Source organism: Aphis gossypii, unplaced genomic scaffold, assembly GCF_020184175.1.
Source record: "Aphis gossypii isolate Hap1 unplaced genomic scaffold, ASM2018417v2 Contig00488, whole genome shotgun sequence".
NCBI classification, from domain to species: Eukaryota; Metazoa; Arthropoda; class Insecta; order Hemiptera; family Aphididae; genus Aphis; species Aphis gossypii.
In genome coordinates this window covers 1-16174 of record NW_026083132.1, presented here as the reverse complement: position 1 = coordinate 16174, position 16174 = coordinate 1, and the positions used below count along the sequence as shown (strand labels likewise).

The 16174-nt window shown below is 31.9% G+C and overlaps 2 protein-coding genes across 2 annotated transcripts; both read left to right on the top strand.

Annotated features, from left to right (window-relative positions):
- The first annotated feature begins 5073 nt into the window (after positions 1–5073).
- LOC126554421 (uncharacterized) lies at positions 5074–6548 on the top strand. The gene is made up of 3 exons (XM_050209493.1): positions 5074–5115; positions 5459–5772; positions 6233–6548. The coding sequence occupies exons 1-3, from the start codon at positions 5074–5076 to the stop codon at positions 6546–6548; spliced, it is 672 nt and encodes a 223-aa protein (XP_050065450.1).
- An 8255-nt stretch (positions 6549–14803) lies between these two features.
- On the top strand, positions 14804–16155 carry LOC114123628 (uncharacterized; the record flags this gene model as incomplete). The annotated part of the gene is made up of 1 exon (XM_027986677.2): positions 14804–16155. A coding segment is annotated over exon 1 (1352 nt), but the record flags the coding sequence as incomplete, so codon positions are not given.
- Positions 16156–16174: the final 19 nt, after the last annotated feature.

The following is a 16174-nucleotide window of genomic DNA, read 5'->3' as shown; positions in this document are numbered from 1 at the left end:
TTGTCATTTTGAAAATCTTATACTTAAAATGAAAACACAATATTTCAGCATACTCATCGATGAATCTACTGACATTGGTGCTATGAAATCCATGTGTATTTGTGTAAGGTATTTGTATACAGAATTAAATCAAATTCAAACAAATTTTTGGAGTATAGTGCAAGTATTTACTAATGCAGATGAGGCAGTTTCTGGTGCTACAGGAGAAAGGTATATTACCAAAAATTATTACTACCTAAGTTTCACTAAGTTTAAATGCTATTTTTATTTTCAGGTTGTATGAAAAAACCATAGAGTCATTTGTTCAAAATGGTGTACGTATGGAAAATATTGTAGGATTTGCGTCAGAAGGATGTAACACTATGTTTGGTCAAAATAATTCTGTGACTAGTCGCCTAAGAGAAAATTTACCTGGAATTATTTTGCAAAAATGTATATGTCACTCTTTGCATCTTTGTGCTAGGGAAGCATGCAAAGTGTTACCTCGGATTTTGGAAGACCTCATCCGTGACATTTACAGTTATTTTAAAGGCAGCTGTAAGAGAAGAGTTGAATTAAGTGAATTTCAAGAATTTTGTGATTTACAACCTCATAAAATGTTAAGACCGTCCCAAACAAGGTTTATATAAAACAATATTTATTTATGTTTTATACTTTTTATAACAGTAAATTTTCTTATAGATGGCTGTCACTTTTGAGTGCTGTTGACAGGTTAGTCGAACAATGGGAACCATTACGACTCTTTTTCACATCTCGTGTTTATGAACTAAGACTAACATCTGTTGAAAAAATCCATCAACTTCTCAACGACAAGGTTACCAAATTCTATTTCTATTTTTTGCAGTTTATTTTACCCAAATTTGTGTGTTTAAATCAGCTGTTCCAAGGAGAAAAGGTCTTAATAATAACTCTTCATGAGAAAATGAGTAATACATTTAAGGATTTTTTATCAATTGTCATTAATCTGAGAGTTATATCTTTAAACTCATCTAAATTATATGAAATTGATTTAGATAATTCAGCTAATTTTATTCCTATTGATCAGATGTATTTGGGTATAAGTGTTAACCTTTTCCAGCCCATTGGGTCCATTTGGATACGTATTGTATTCTTAAATGTTATTCCAATACAAATAGTTCAAAGACTCCAAATGGACCCATTAAATATAAACAATTTTATGTTTTATCAAATGGTACCACTGTTTCTAACATATGATTAATATTACTCGTGTTTTTATCGTATTTATTATGATAACAATTAAATTACTTTTTTCGAAAGATTTGATAACTTCCGAAAATCATATTAAATTAAGTTTTTATTATTTTTAGATTTGTAAATTTTATTTGATTGCTAAATAAGTAAAGATTCACTACGAATACTTCATTTTATTTTTATTTTACGTATTGACCTTAAATTTTTAGTAAATTTGAGTGTATCCATTTGGACCCTTCGTTGAAAAAAAAATGGATAATTTAGGCGATGACCAAATTATTGTTTTGTTGGAAGGAGATATTTCTGATCTTGATATTGAATTCTCAGACGAGGAAAATGAAGTTCAAGTAAATAATTTAGATTATCCCTCAGTTGATTGGAACGTTGATTTTAATGCTAGTTTACGTGACAATTTTGAAAATAATAATGACTTAGAACAGTTAGAACGTAATGATAATCAATTATATTTTGAACAAATTTTACCACAAGAACACTCATATTTTTCTAGTGATGATGATTCTGAAGTTCCTTTATCTGTTCGTTATAATAAATATCGAAAATCATTACCTAAATGGATTAAAAAAGACATTGACTTTGTTAACACTGATTTTGACAATTGTTTTACGCATAACGAGGACGATTTAACTCCTTATATTATTTTAAAAAATTTATTGATTCACAAATACTTGAGGAAATGGTGTATCATACTAATTTATATTCTACCCAAAATACAAGTTCTTCAATTAATACAACAGTATTAGAAATGAAACTTTTATTGGTATTCATATATATTCTGGTATAGTAAAAATGCCCAGCTATCGCATGTATTGGTCAGATTGCACAAGGTTTGATATAATTGCTAATGCTATGTCGCGTAATCGTTTTGAAAAATTACGAAATAATTTTCACCCAAACGATAATCAAAATTTATGTCCACGGAACCATATAAATTATGATAAGTTGTTCAAAATAAGACCTTTTATCGACGCATTTCGTAAAAATTGTTTATTGACAGAACCTGAAGAATTTAATTCAATTGATAAATTTATTATTCCATTCAAAGATCGTAGTAATTTAAAACAGTATAATAAAAATAAGCCTCACAAATGGGGGTTTAAAGGTTTTAAAGGTGGTAATGTTAAAGGTGGTAGTGGTATTATGTATGATTTTCAAATTTATACTGGAAAAAATACAACAACTAAGTTAGAACTCGGTATAAGTGGTGACATCGTAAAAACTCTTGTTGAAAATGTACCAAGACACAACAATTATAAAGTTATATTTGATAATTGGTTTAGTTCCTATAAATTAGTTCGTGAACTAAAAGACAGTGGTATACACACGTTAGGTACCATTAGATCGAATCGTGTATCTGGTTGTAATTTACAAAATGATAAAATAATGAAAAATAATGGTAGAGGCTCCCATGACTACCTTACCGACGTGAATTCAAATATTATATTTCTAAAATGGTTTGATAACAAACCTGTACATTTAATTTCGTCGTACGTGGGCGTTGAACCAATGGATATGGTAAAAAGATGGTCAGTAAAGGACAAGAAACATATTCAAGTCGACCGCCCAGCCATTGTGAAAGAATATAACGAGCACATGGGAGGCGTAGATTTAATGGATATGTTAGTTGAGTTATATAGAATTTATATAAAAGCTAAACGATATTATTTAAGAATAATATTTCATTTAATAGATACAGCTGTTGTAAATAGTTGGTCATTATATAGGAGACACTGCTCTTTAAAAAAAACGAAATACATTCCGCTTTTAGACTTTCGGTCGCAAATCGCACTAGCACTTATTCAGTCAGGTAAAACACCTACTAGGAAACGAGGAAGACCCAGCGAAGGAAATAAATTGCCCATCACCAAGACACCTTGAATTCAAAGGCCTGTAGATGATGTACGTTATGATCAAATAGGTCATATGCCTATCCCTATTGATGAAAAGCAAAGATGCAAACATTGCATCACATCTAAAATTAGATTTAAATGTAATAAATGTAATTTACCACTATGCATAAATAAAAATAAAAATTGTTTTATAGATTTCCATACTAAATAATGTATTACAGTTGTTATTTGTTTTAAAGTTTAATTATTTATTTTTTATTTGTTTTGTTTTATTTCCTGTTAACAAAAAGAATTTGTTAAATTTTTTTGAGGTTAAATTTATTTTATATTATGTAACAAGAAAAGTGTTTTTCATTATGTTTTATTTTATTTTATGTTTGAAAGTAGTATTAAAAGTTACAACAGTGAAATAAAGAGATTCATGATTATACCTATTGAGTGATGTTATACTTTAATTCAATTTACATTCGCGATGTCTAATTGGTCCAATTGGACCCGTTATGAAAAACATCCCGGAAAATGTCGAATTTTCATGAAATTATTTTTTTTCTATTTTTTATTGATTATTTGATAGCTAAGAAACAATATATTTTAATAGTATAAAAAAAAAAAAAAAATGGGCGGGAAAGGGTTAACAATGCTATTCAAAATGACAAAATTAAAGATAAAAAACATGTATTAGAGTTTGGTAAAAAATGTCAGGAATTTGTAATAACTGCATGTAAACAAATTAAAATGAGGTATGATTTTAAAGACCAAACTATGATTCATATTTCATGCTTGTCAATTAATGTTGCATTAGGAAATGTAAATGATCGTCTACAATCTTTGTTGGCTCTTATGAATTATTTTCAAAGAATGACTCCAAAAGACACTAAAACACAACAAATCATTGATGACCAATGGAGAAGCCTTCCTTTAATTAATTTACCTGATCAAATTAAAACTGAGACATCAGTAGACACATTTTGTATAAAATTAAAACAAAATTTGATATAGGAGATGGGGTCCTTGAATATGAACAATTGAAACTTTGCTTAAATACATTAGTTATACCACATTCCAATGCTAGTTGTGAAAGGATTTTTTCCAAAGTAAACTTAATTAAAACAAAGTCGAGAAATAAATTATTAGTTGATAGTTTAAATGGTATAATTAGGGCCTCAGAATGTACTCGTATTACTCACAATAAAAGTAGTTGTTGCATTAATTTTGTTCCTCATAAAAAAATGTTGAGTTCCATGACAGCTGATAATTTATACAAAAAGTGTTCAGATAATGATGTCGAAGTATTGTTTTCTTAAAAATTGTTATAATAGGTATATAATATTTTGCTTGAATGTTTTTATTTATTTTAAATTTTAAATGATAATATGTTTTCTAACCAATTTAATTAAAACCATGTTAATCAATGTTAAAATGAATCCATACATAATAGTATGTTATAATTATAAAAATAATAAATTTAAATAAATAAATTGAATACATTTAAAAAAAAAAATCAAATGTTGTTTTTGTTTATAAAATTAAACGATAACAACGATAGGCTAATCAACTGATCGCAGCACGATTAAAGATATAGCCACAGAATAGAATAATAATATCAGCTATATAGTTCATAGAGTATAGATATACCCATTACCCAATAGCCTCTCTCTATTACTCTATGATATAGGTATATATTTAATCATGGATCGCAGTCAGCAGCTGCAGCCACGGATTAATAAATTATATATTAACTAAATCTTGGGCGGCAGCGAGCTCAGGGCAGTCATGTATGATATTTTTGATGATACGATAATTTCATGGGAAATGCGATAGTTTTTGAAGACCTATCCCATAATCATAGATAGAGAGTCTGGCAACACTGATACAGAGTGTGTTATATTGTCACACCATTTTAACGGTCTTTAGCGGTAACACGTATTTTTGTTTTTTGTGCGCATTCGCTGTTTATTGAATTTATTTTGTTGTTTAATTTTCACGTGACACTATGGCAAATGTTTCACCTTCAAGAAAAAATCCTATGGGAAAGGTTAGTAAAAAAATATATACACATAATGTATTATGCATTATTATATACGTATTATAGTTTTGTCTGTATATTATACATTACTTAACATAGTTTTTTTTGTTTTTTATTCCAGCCAATTTCATCAGGTCAACGCATCATGATTGTAAATTTATATAAAATGGAATTAAGAAAAAATACTAACCTAACTGTTCGAGAAGCTCGGATTTATATATCGAAATAACTTGGCATCGGACAACGAACAGTTTCAAATGTCATCAGCGAATATTATACTAACAAAACTGTCATCTCTCCGTGCAAAACTCACATAAGAACATCATTCAAAAATAAGTTTGACGATTTACAGATGAACACAGTACGTTTTCATGTTCATTCATTCTGGTTTAATAAAACTATACCCACATTGGACAAAATACCGCAAGTTATTAAAGACGACGAAACTTTTCCAGATATTTTCAGAATAAATTTACATCGTCTGTTGAAATCCATGGACTTCGTTTACACAAAACGCAATCGCAATAGTGCCCTAATAGAAAAAGATGAAATTGTTTTGTGGCGTAGACAGTATTTACAAAATATTCGTAAATATCGTGAAGAAGGGCGGCATTTATACTATCTTGACGAAACTTGGGTCAACGCAGGCGACTGTACCAGCAAAACGTGAGTAGACAAAACAATTAAATCGTCTCGTGATGCATTTCTTCAAGGTCTCACAACGGGGTCTCAGAACCCATTTGGCAGAAGTAAGAGGTTAATTGTTCTCCACATTGGGTCTGAAGATGGGTTTGTGCCAGGTGGCCTATTATGTTTTGAGTCAAAAAAAACGACCGACTACCACGAAGAAATGAATGGTGATACATTTTAAGACTGGATGAAAAACATAATACCACGGCTCAAAGAAAATTGTGTCATTATAATGGACAACACCCCGTATCACTGTAAAAAAAGAAAAAATTCCAAACACGACAACAACAAAAGCAGACATCATAAAATGGCTACAGGAAAAAGGTGAAGTAATTGATCGACCTATGGTGATCCCTGAATTACTCGATATAGTAAAAACACTATGATCACAATACGACAAGTATTTAATTGACGATCTGGCTGAAACACACAACAGGAAAATTTTAAGACTCCCTCCATATCATTGCGAGTTAAATCCAATACAATTGGCGTGGGCTAACGTGAAAGATCACGTTAAAAAAAACAACACCAGCTACAAGTTGAGTGACGTCAAAACACTTTTATTGGAAGGCATAGAAAGAGTGGATGAGAACATGTGGAAAAATTTTATAAGACACACTATAACGGAGGAAGAAAAATTCTACAAAATCGATTTTATAGTAGACGATTTGTTGTCTGCAGAAACAGAAAGTCTGACAATGACGGTTGGCGATACGTCTTCGGAGTCTGAATTCTATAGCGATGATGAGTAATATTAAATATATTTTGTTTTTTATTTTTTTTTTATTTTTAAATTTATTTTTATTTTTTGTAAATAACTTTGACAATGTGTAAAAACTGACTGTGTAATATTTTGATAAAGTGTAAGAATACAAAACAAAATGTGTCCTATTAAATGTTATTCTTTATAATCTACCCTATCCTATTGATATGAAAAATTAAAATATTATATATTATCAAGGTGCATATGAAAAACAAATAATAAAACGTACACAAATAAAAAAAAAATTGCAGTAGTATCGGTAGTAAAAACGTTTGTGTGTTCAATATTTTTAAAAAAAAAAATGAATTAAAAAAAAAACAAAAAAAGGTCTATTATTTTACTATGTAATACGCTGTAGCGCATTGTTACTACAATTCCCTGTATGTACGGCGGCATCGCCGACGGCGGTAACATCATCGACGACGCCGATCATAGCCGAATACGGCAACCAATCACAGAGCTAATAGACCCGTCCAGGGGTCCGGACGTCGCTCCGCGATTCATTTGTATGCGCCAAGCGGTGCGCTCTTATTTGGTATAGACTATATAAAGTCTAATTTTATTTTTTTTCATTAACTGTTAAAATTGATTATTATAAAATTCTGTACCATTATCTGTTTGTAATAATTTTGGATTAGCTTGTTTTAATATATTAAACATACATTTTGTACATTCTTTTCCTGTTTTATTATTCAATGATTCTACCCATACATATTTCGTGTATGTATCAAAAACAACTAAAATATACTTAAAACCAAAATTTTGTTTAGAGTGAGATTGCATATCCATTAAATCAGCTTGCCAAAGGTCATCTTTAAATCGCGTTATTATACTACGTCTTGGAAATACTTTTCTTGCAGGTCGATGTAGCTCATTAGCTAAACCCTATAATGTAGACATTAAACTATAATATTCCTCTCACGTAATTCTTCTATAATAGATATGATTTCATTATTTACACCAGTATTACCAGCATTTTGGGACGAAGTTAAAAGATTTAATCTAACAACTAATTCATTTGGATCATCATAATACTCTAATTGTGTATGAGGTATTACATCTTTATATAAACCAGATCCCTTCATAACTGACGGTAATAAACTAAATTTAAATAGCTGATCAGTTGGGGGTTCTTCAAATTTAGAACTCATCACTGAAGAAGAAAAATCAAATGGTTCATTTGATATGGTTGTATCATTAATAATGTTTCTTCGTTTTGCGCCTGAGCTAAATAAAAAGTTATCAAATTCTTTTAATTTTAATTGAGAAGGATTTTTAACTTTTGTGTTATTTATTTTCAATACTTCCTTATTTAATTGTTTTTCATCAATTTTCATTCGATCATATAGAGGTTTTACAACGTTCATCCATTTGAAATATCTTGAGATTTTAGGTTTCCCGTCTACCTTTAAATAAACTTTACTTGTTTTTAGAATATTATAATATGATTCCATATCTTCTATCGTCATATTTTTTGGTACTTTCTCACATAATAAAGACCAAAGTCCTTTAGTTCAAGGGTAGTAATAATCAAACAAGCGTAAGTTACCATGATCAAAAGTGACAGGAATATCTGATATTTTAAGTTGATCATTAACCGAATCATAATGCATGCCATACGATTTATCATACCGTTGTAATTTAGGATTAGAAATTAAAAAGCTATTGAACGATGAATTTGATTCGTTTTCACTATCTCCATCACTAGTGATCGAGGTATTTTTTTTTTTAGTAGTGTCAGAAATAAATTAAGTGTTTTTTTCTGGAATTGAAGTCAACGGTTTGAGTAAAGGTATAAATGTTTCGCGAAAATAGTTATCAGAATCTATAACACCACGCTTCATGTTCATTATTTTACGTTTGATATTTTTTTTTGATAATATCAAATTTTTTAACAAAACTTTATCTTTATTCATTGAGAATAATGAACTTAATATATCTGTTTTCTTCAACTAAAGATAATACTATGTAGATTTTGTCTATATTACAACTATATTTAAATACTTATTTTTTTAATAAAAGTATGAAAACCACATTTATATCTACCTTCATTCATTTCACGTGTTTTATCAATAACCATAAATCCATAATCACTATGATTCCAGCAGAAATGAGAAATTTTCCGAAATTCTGAGAAATCCATATCCGCTGATGAATGATCATTGAATATATGTTTTAAATTTGTATCATCCTGTTTTAGAATTATTAATAAATTTGAATTATCTCTTACCAGTTGCTTCGAAATTTTAGAATATGTTTGTGCTAAATAGAATACAGAGCTAGCACCTGAATGTCTACACATTCCGAAATATTCTCTTATTATCGACTGCGGACCACATAAAACATGATCGAAAATTATTACAGAATTCTTTTTAGTTAAATTCGGTTTATAACTTTATCAGCGTCTGAAAATATAAAAATGTTAGCACCTTTTATATCATCTATTGTTTTTTTTAATAAAACATATTTTTCTTGATTAGAAGTTTTTGAGTATAAATAAATATTTTCAAATCTTATTGCGTTTTCATGAGTGATTAGATTATACATTATATTTGTTTTACCTGAACCACTAGGGCCGACTATAATAGCACGTAGAAGGTTAAACAGAAAATAGGTATGAGTTATAAAGGTAAACATAAAAGTGATAAAAAAATTAAAAAAAGAACACTAGCTGCAAAAAAAGGAAAGGTTAAGATAAATCCTAATGGTAAAAGATTGATTTTAACACCAGGTCATACAGGAGGTGCGATCCCTCTAATTCCTATTTTCGCGGGGTTATCAGCTGTCGGTAGTTTAATGTCTGGGAGTGCTAGTGTTTATAATGCAATTCAAAATTCGAAAATAAAGAAAGGTAGCGGATTGAATTTAATCAATAATGGATCAAGGAAAAAAAACTGATAAAAACGTTACCTGACAGACCACTCACATCTAGAGACATTATAAAATACATTGTAAAGTTTAATATCAATCATTTCCGAGGAGTCTTTTCACGAGATGACTTACTTAAAAATCACGAACAATTGAATGTGGTATATTAAACTTAGACGTATCTTCAGGTGATGGAAGTCATTGGGTAGCGTTTTACAAAATTAAAGATAAGGTTGTATATTTTGATAGCTTCGGTTATTTACCTCCACCAATTGAATTACAAAACTATTTCAAAGGAAACACAATTATATATAACTATTCAAATTATCAAGATTTTAATTAATTTAATTGTGGTCATTTATGTCTTGAATTTTTACAATGTATGAATCAATTACATTAAGTTTAACTGGTAATACAACTACATTATCTGTACATTATTTTCCAACAATTGATTTGACACAAATAGATGACTTTTATAATAATAACGAATAAATTGGAATAAAACCAACAGAGAAAATAACTTTTGATATCGGGATTTATCAAGTAGATTTTAGGCCAACCATATTCAGTAATGGTACAATACGTTTTAACGTAGAAAACAGTATAGAACCTTTATTGGGATTTGAAAAAAAAATATGAACCACACATGCAATACATTGATGGCCATCGTTCACAAAAAGTGGTAAATTTAAACAGTGTTAATTCAATAAAAGTAATGTGCAATATAGCTCAAGGTTCATTCAACAACCATATGCCAAGTCATTCAATTTATGAGTTTTCTCCTATTGAGAACATGAGGACGAAGCTGATTCAATCTCCAACTAACCTAATATATTATAAATTAAATAAAACAAATATCGATTTAATAACTATACAATTAGTTGATCAAGATCATAATCCGATAAACAATTTAGGTTAAAAATTAGTAATCGATCTACATATTAAACGTTACGGATCTTAAGATGGGATTAAAATTTAATATAAGCCCATTACATAAGATAAATCTTGCTAGTCATATGACTAAAGCGTTACCGGTAACATCGAATAAAGTAAAAAAAATAACAACGAAAAATAAAACAATTTTAAAGGCTTTAGGTTATAAATTAGAGCAGAATGCCAGAAAGTGATATTTTAGATATAAGTTCACCGTTTGAAACCGATTCTAAAATTACGAAAATCGAATATCATTCATATACACCGTATACAACTTCATTTAATAATAATGATGAAATACGCATATCAATCCAACAAACAGATGTTTATCCGTATCTGAATGAAAGCTTTATATATTTAGAAGGTCAAGTAGTATCAGTTGCTGGAAAATTAAAACTTACTAATAACGGTTTTTCCTATCTCTTTGAACAAATACGACTTGAAATCAATGGAATAGAAGTAGATAGTACACGTGTACTTGGTATTACCAGTTCGTTAAAATGTTATCGATCAGGTACACCTGATAATTATAATTGTTATGAAAATGCTGGTTGGATTTTTAAAAATAGTTCAAACCCAGCAAATAGTAATGGAGAATTTAGTGTATGCATTCCGTTGAAATATTGGTTAGGTCTATTTGAATACTTTAAAAAGATATTAGTTAATTCTAGATTAGAACTAATATTACACGAAGTCATAGCAATTTAAGCGCTCTAAAGGTAATTACTAGTGGAAGTACAAATTCTGGAAAAGTTGTTTTGAATAAAATAGTTTGGAAGGTTCCACATATTACTGTTGATGATGAAGAAAGGTTAAAATTATTAAAACTTATTGAAAAAGAAAAAAGTTTGTTTATCCTGTTCAGATCTTTTGAAACTTTTGAATATCCTGAACTTGGAACCACAAAATAAGTTGTATGGAACCTAAAAACTGCTTCAAAATTAGAAAAACCTCGATTCATTATAATCGGATTACAAAAGGGACGTAAGAATTCGTTAGAAAAAGATTGTGGTGTATTCGTTCATTGTAATATAACTAATGTAAAAGTATTTTTAAACTCAATAGCATATCCTTATGATAATTTAAATTTGGATTTTGCTAAAAATAATTTTACCTTATTATATGATATGTATACATCGTTTCAAGAATCGTTTGATGAAAAAAGTATTTGGAACCCGATATTAGCCCATCTACATTTCTAACGCATGCTCCAATTATTATTGTTAACTAGTATAATCAATTTATAATTAATTTATAATAATGAGACAGTACATATAAATATATTTCTTTTATTTTGAATCAAAACGTATTATTTTTTTTAAATACATGACTAAAAAAAAATTTGAGTAAAAATATAATTATGAAGTGTGTATATGTTACAATATACAATATACAATATAATATGTGTAATTCAGTCATTGCATATAATTCCTAGGTATTTTATAAAATATCGGTTGATTTTAGGCAAATTATTTAAAAAAATAATTTAAGCAAGAAATGCCAAGGCATTCTATGTATTTCCTAGACATTTTATAGAGTACTTAAACAAATTTAGGCAAAGTATCAAAATAATTGTGATTAATTATATGGTAGTATACTATATTAACATTAAAACATTTTAGATTATAATACGTACTATTTGTTACAAGTTAGGCTAGAATGATAACGGGAGTTACACAATACTTCATATTTAACATACAAACATTTTTTACTTTGGCACCTTGTTTTACATGTGCATTTTGTAAACCCTTGTCCACTGCCTGTTAGCTGTCAGCTGTTAGCCTAACCTGTTAGCCTGCTAACCTAGCTGGTACCTCATCTGGATGCAATAATTTTTTTTGACATACAGTGAACTGTGACCTAGCATGTACTTGTCTTAATGTTCCATTCTTGGTACCCAGTCGATAAAAACCATTATCTTTTTTAAAAAAACACACAATTTATAATAATAAAAAATAGTTTAATATATTTTTAATATGTACCTCGGTTACAACTGCTAGTATATTGCGAGCATCTAAACGGCCTTTATCGACATCTGGTACTGGAACTCGAACTGTTGAACCAATCTCAACTAGAAGAAATTTTTTGTCCGACAGTTTTTTCATTTTATCTGCCTGATTTTCTAAATTTTTTGTTGCATTTTTCCGTAAGTTAATAGCATTTTCGTTATTTGTTTTAATTTTTGTAATTGTTGTACTCGCATCCTCTAATTCAATAGGGTTGTTCAGGCATTTACGTAATCGGGTGATAGTGCAACGAACACGACCGTATCTAAGCTATCACACAAACTGGACAGTCAGTCTTTACGTTCCGCTACCGGTGTCCGTACGTTACAGCTGTGCGTTTCCCGTGCGTATTTTCTCGGTATCTAGTACACGAACCGGGAGTTATATTACCCTATTTGTTTCTTTTGTTGTTACCGTCATTCACCATTACTCCACTTCACCCTCACTTCATACCGTCACTCGTCACCTCCAGCGTCACCCAGGAGCACCGACACCGTCATTGCTGATCAACGTAGCCACGTCGTCTCAGCTATCGCGGTTTTTATTGATTATTGTTTTTTGAATTATTATTATTATTATTATTAGTATTGTATTTAGATTATTAAGAGCCCTACGCCGCCGGCACATTTGTGTCACTATATATTATCGTTTTTCCACGGTTAAAATAGTAGGCCGTTATCCGGCATAATCCGTAAACACTTTAGCGTTATTTTATTACCAAAATTATACAGTCCACACTACAGTAATTAACATTTGGTCCTTTGTGCCTAGGATATTTAATTACATAATTGAGTGTCCTAAGAGTCAGAACTCCGACTATTGTAGAATACCATAAAAGGTTTAGTGAATTGTTGTTTGTAATATTATATCACATATTATTATATATTCAATATCCATATTATAGTATAGTGCCTATTTTGTGATTATATTGGGTAGGAGATAGTGTGTCCAGTTTGTCATAATTGGACTTTGAACCTGTGTGTGTTTGTCGCGGCATCGACGAAGACGCTATACCGGTCGACCTTGAGATCACGGACAACGTTAGTACCGCCGCAATCTGACCTAATTAATTACCAAATTAGAAAATTTAATTATACCTATACCAATCGTGTATACAGAGTGTATACAGAAAAAAAAAAATTTTTAAACTATTTATTGTATTTATCCCTTTAACTATGGGGGTGTTCGAAGAAGCGAAGATACGAGTGCAGGATTTACAAAAAGGGTCCAACGAATAAATGAAGCAGGTCAGGCATTATCTAATAATAAAAATGATAAAACTGCTAGATCAAAATTTAAAGTAATGTATGCCACCTTGGAACGTTGTACGAAGATTTTGAAGCACAGTTGGAATTTTAATCAACACAATGGTAAACCTGGGACGGAGGAGATTGTCCCTAATTTGAATGGGATGAGGGCTGAGTTCGAGGAGCAGTACTTCAGTTGCAAGATCCTAGCTGACGAGTTTCTACCAGAATCAAATATGGCAAATTCGGAGGAATCGCGTTTTATTTCTCGCGTTAGTAATGCAAGCGTCGTTCCACTTGAGAAGTTAACGATTGCTAAGTTTGGTGGTGACCCAAAGGCGTATACTGGATTTAGAAACTTGTTTGATACGATCGTACACGAAAATACAAACATACGTCCTGTCGTTAAATTTGGGTATTTAAAGTCATATCTGGAAGGGGAACCTTTGAAATTAATTGCGAATTTAATGCTCACCGATGGTAACTACGAGCTCGCGCTGTCGCAGTTAGAAGCTAGGTATGCAAATCGACGATATATAACAGAGAGTCATTTGGACGAGCTGTCTGATGCACCAAACGCTACATTCGGAAATGGAAGCTCTATCGTCCAACTGCTGAATACTATTACCAGTGCCATCGGGGCATTAGAAAACCTTAAATACCCAGTGGAACAGTGGAGTCCGATTTTACTTCACCAATTACAGAAGAAACTCGACCATCAATTACGAGCCCAATGGGAACTAGCAGTTGACACAACCACCGAGCCCACATTAGCTGAGTTCACAATTTTTCTTACCAAATTTAGTAAGTCAGCTATGGTTAGTCAAGTTAAAACCGACGGTGGACAACCAAACAAAAGTGGTCCAAACCTAATCGAACTATGGCCTTCTATAGCGGGACACCGTCGAAGGAAGTCAGCTCACAATCCGACCAACCAGAGAGAAAAGCGTTTAAGTGCCAGTATGTGACACGCAACCTGGACACTTACTGATACACTGTGCCCGTTTCAAAGAAATGACACCAAAACAAAGACATCAGACAATCAAGAATCTTAGGAGGTGTTTTACGTGTTTTAGTGAACATTAGCGTCACAGTGTAAAACCACCAAAGTATGTGTAGAGTGTGGCGGACGGCACCACACGTGGCTTCACCTAAGCTCTCAGAATGACTCAGATACCGAGGAAGGGCCTATGGTAGAACCAGTGGTTAGGGTCCACGTATCAGCTGAAGGTCGAGCTTATCGTACCAGTGTGCTCCTATCAACTGCTTTGGTCTCAATACAAGATTCTAACGGACAGGTCCGGACGGTGCGTGCACTGCTAGACAGCGCTAGTCAGAGCAGTTTTATAACCGAACATTGCTTCAAGAGTCTAGGTTTATCGCGACACAAAAGTAATGTGACTATACAAGCGCTTGCAGGTACGCCAGTACCAACAGTAAAAGGGTATGCACAAGTATTAGTCAGACCAAACGAGCAAACAACACCAACACTTACCGTGGAGGTACTCATTTTACCACGTATAACCGGGCTAACACCAGCAGCTCGAATATGGAAGGACAATTGGCCTCACATAGCAGATATAACGCTCGCGGATCCTGCGTATCACGAGCCCCGTCCAATCGATATACTTTTCGGAGCTGATGTTTTTCCGTATCTCCTATGTGGTGATAAGCGAGAAGGTGGTTTGAATGAACCCGTTGCGTTGTCCACTATATTTGGATGGATCTTGATGGGGCGTGTCACGGGTACCGAAGAGAGAATTACGACGGCACTTTACACGACCTTAGAATCCATAGATCAATCTGTGCAAAGATTCTGGGAGTTGGAAGACGTACCTACAGCCGAACGGAAAACACCAGCCGATGTGAAATGTGAGGAAATATATACCAGCACGACATCAAGACAAGGAAATGGTAGATACATTGTTCATCTGCCATTTATAACCAACCCACCGAAATTAGGAGAGTCAAAGTCCACGGCTCTTAAGCGACTACATCGGCTTGAAACCAGATTAGGAAAATCAGATGAGCTTCGTAAGCAATATAATGCAGCAATGCAGGATTACTTAGACAGCGATCACATGACAGAAGTACCACCAGCACAGCGTATAGTAGAACCAGTCTACTATACTCCGCATCAAGCAGTGATAAAGCTAGAGAGTACCACCACAAAATTACGAGTGGTGTACGATGCTTCTGCTATAACGACCACTGGAATGTCGCTGAATGATAATCTATACCCGGGACCAAAATTACAGCAAGATTTACCGGGAATAATTTTACGTTTTCGTTTGCATCCTATAGTCTTTACTGCGGATGTCAAACAGATGTTCCGGCAGATTAAAGTGACACCAGAACATCAGCGATACCAACGGTTGCTCTACCGGTTTTCATTAGAAGAACCAGTAAGTGAATTTGAAATGACAACAGTGGCTTTCGGGCAGCGTTCATCTCCCTTTCTCGCAATTAGGACCCTACATCAATTAGTAGAGGATGAAGCTGAACAGTATCCTGAAGTGAGACAAGTGGTGCGGCAAGACATGTACGTGGACGATGTTGCC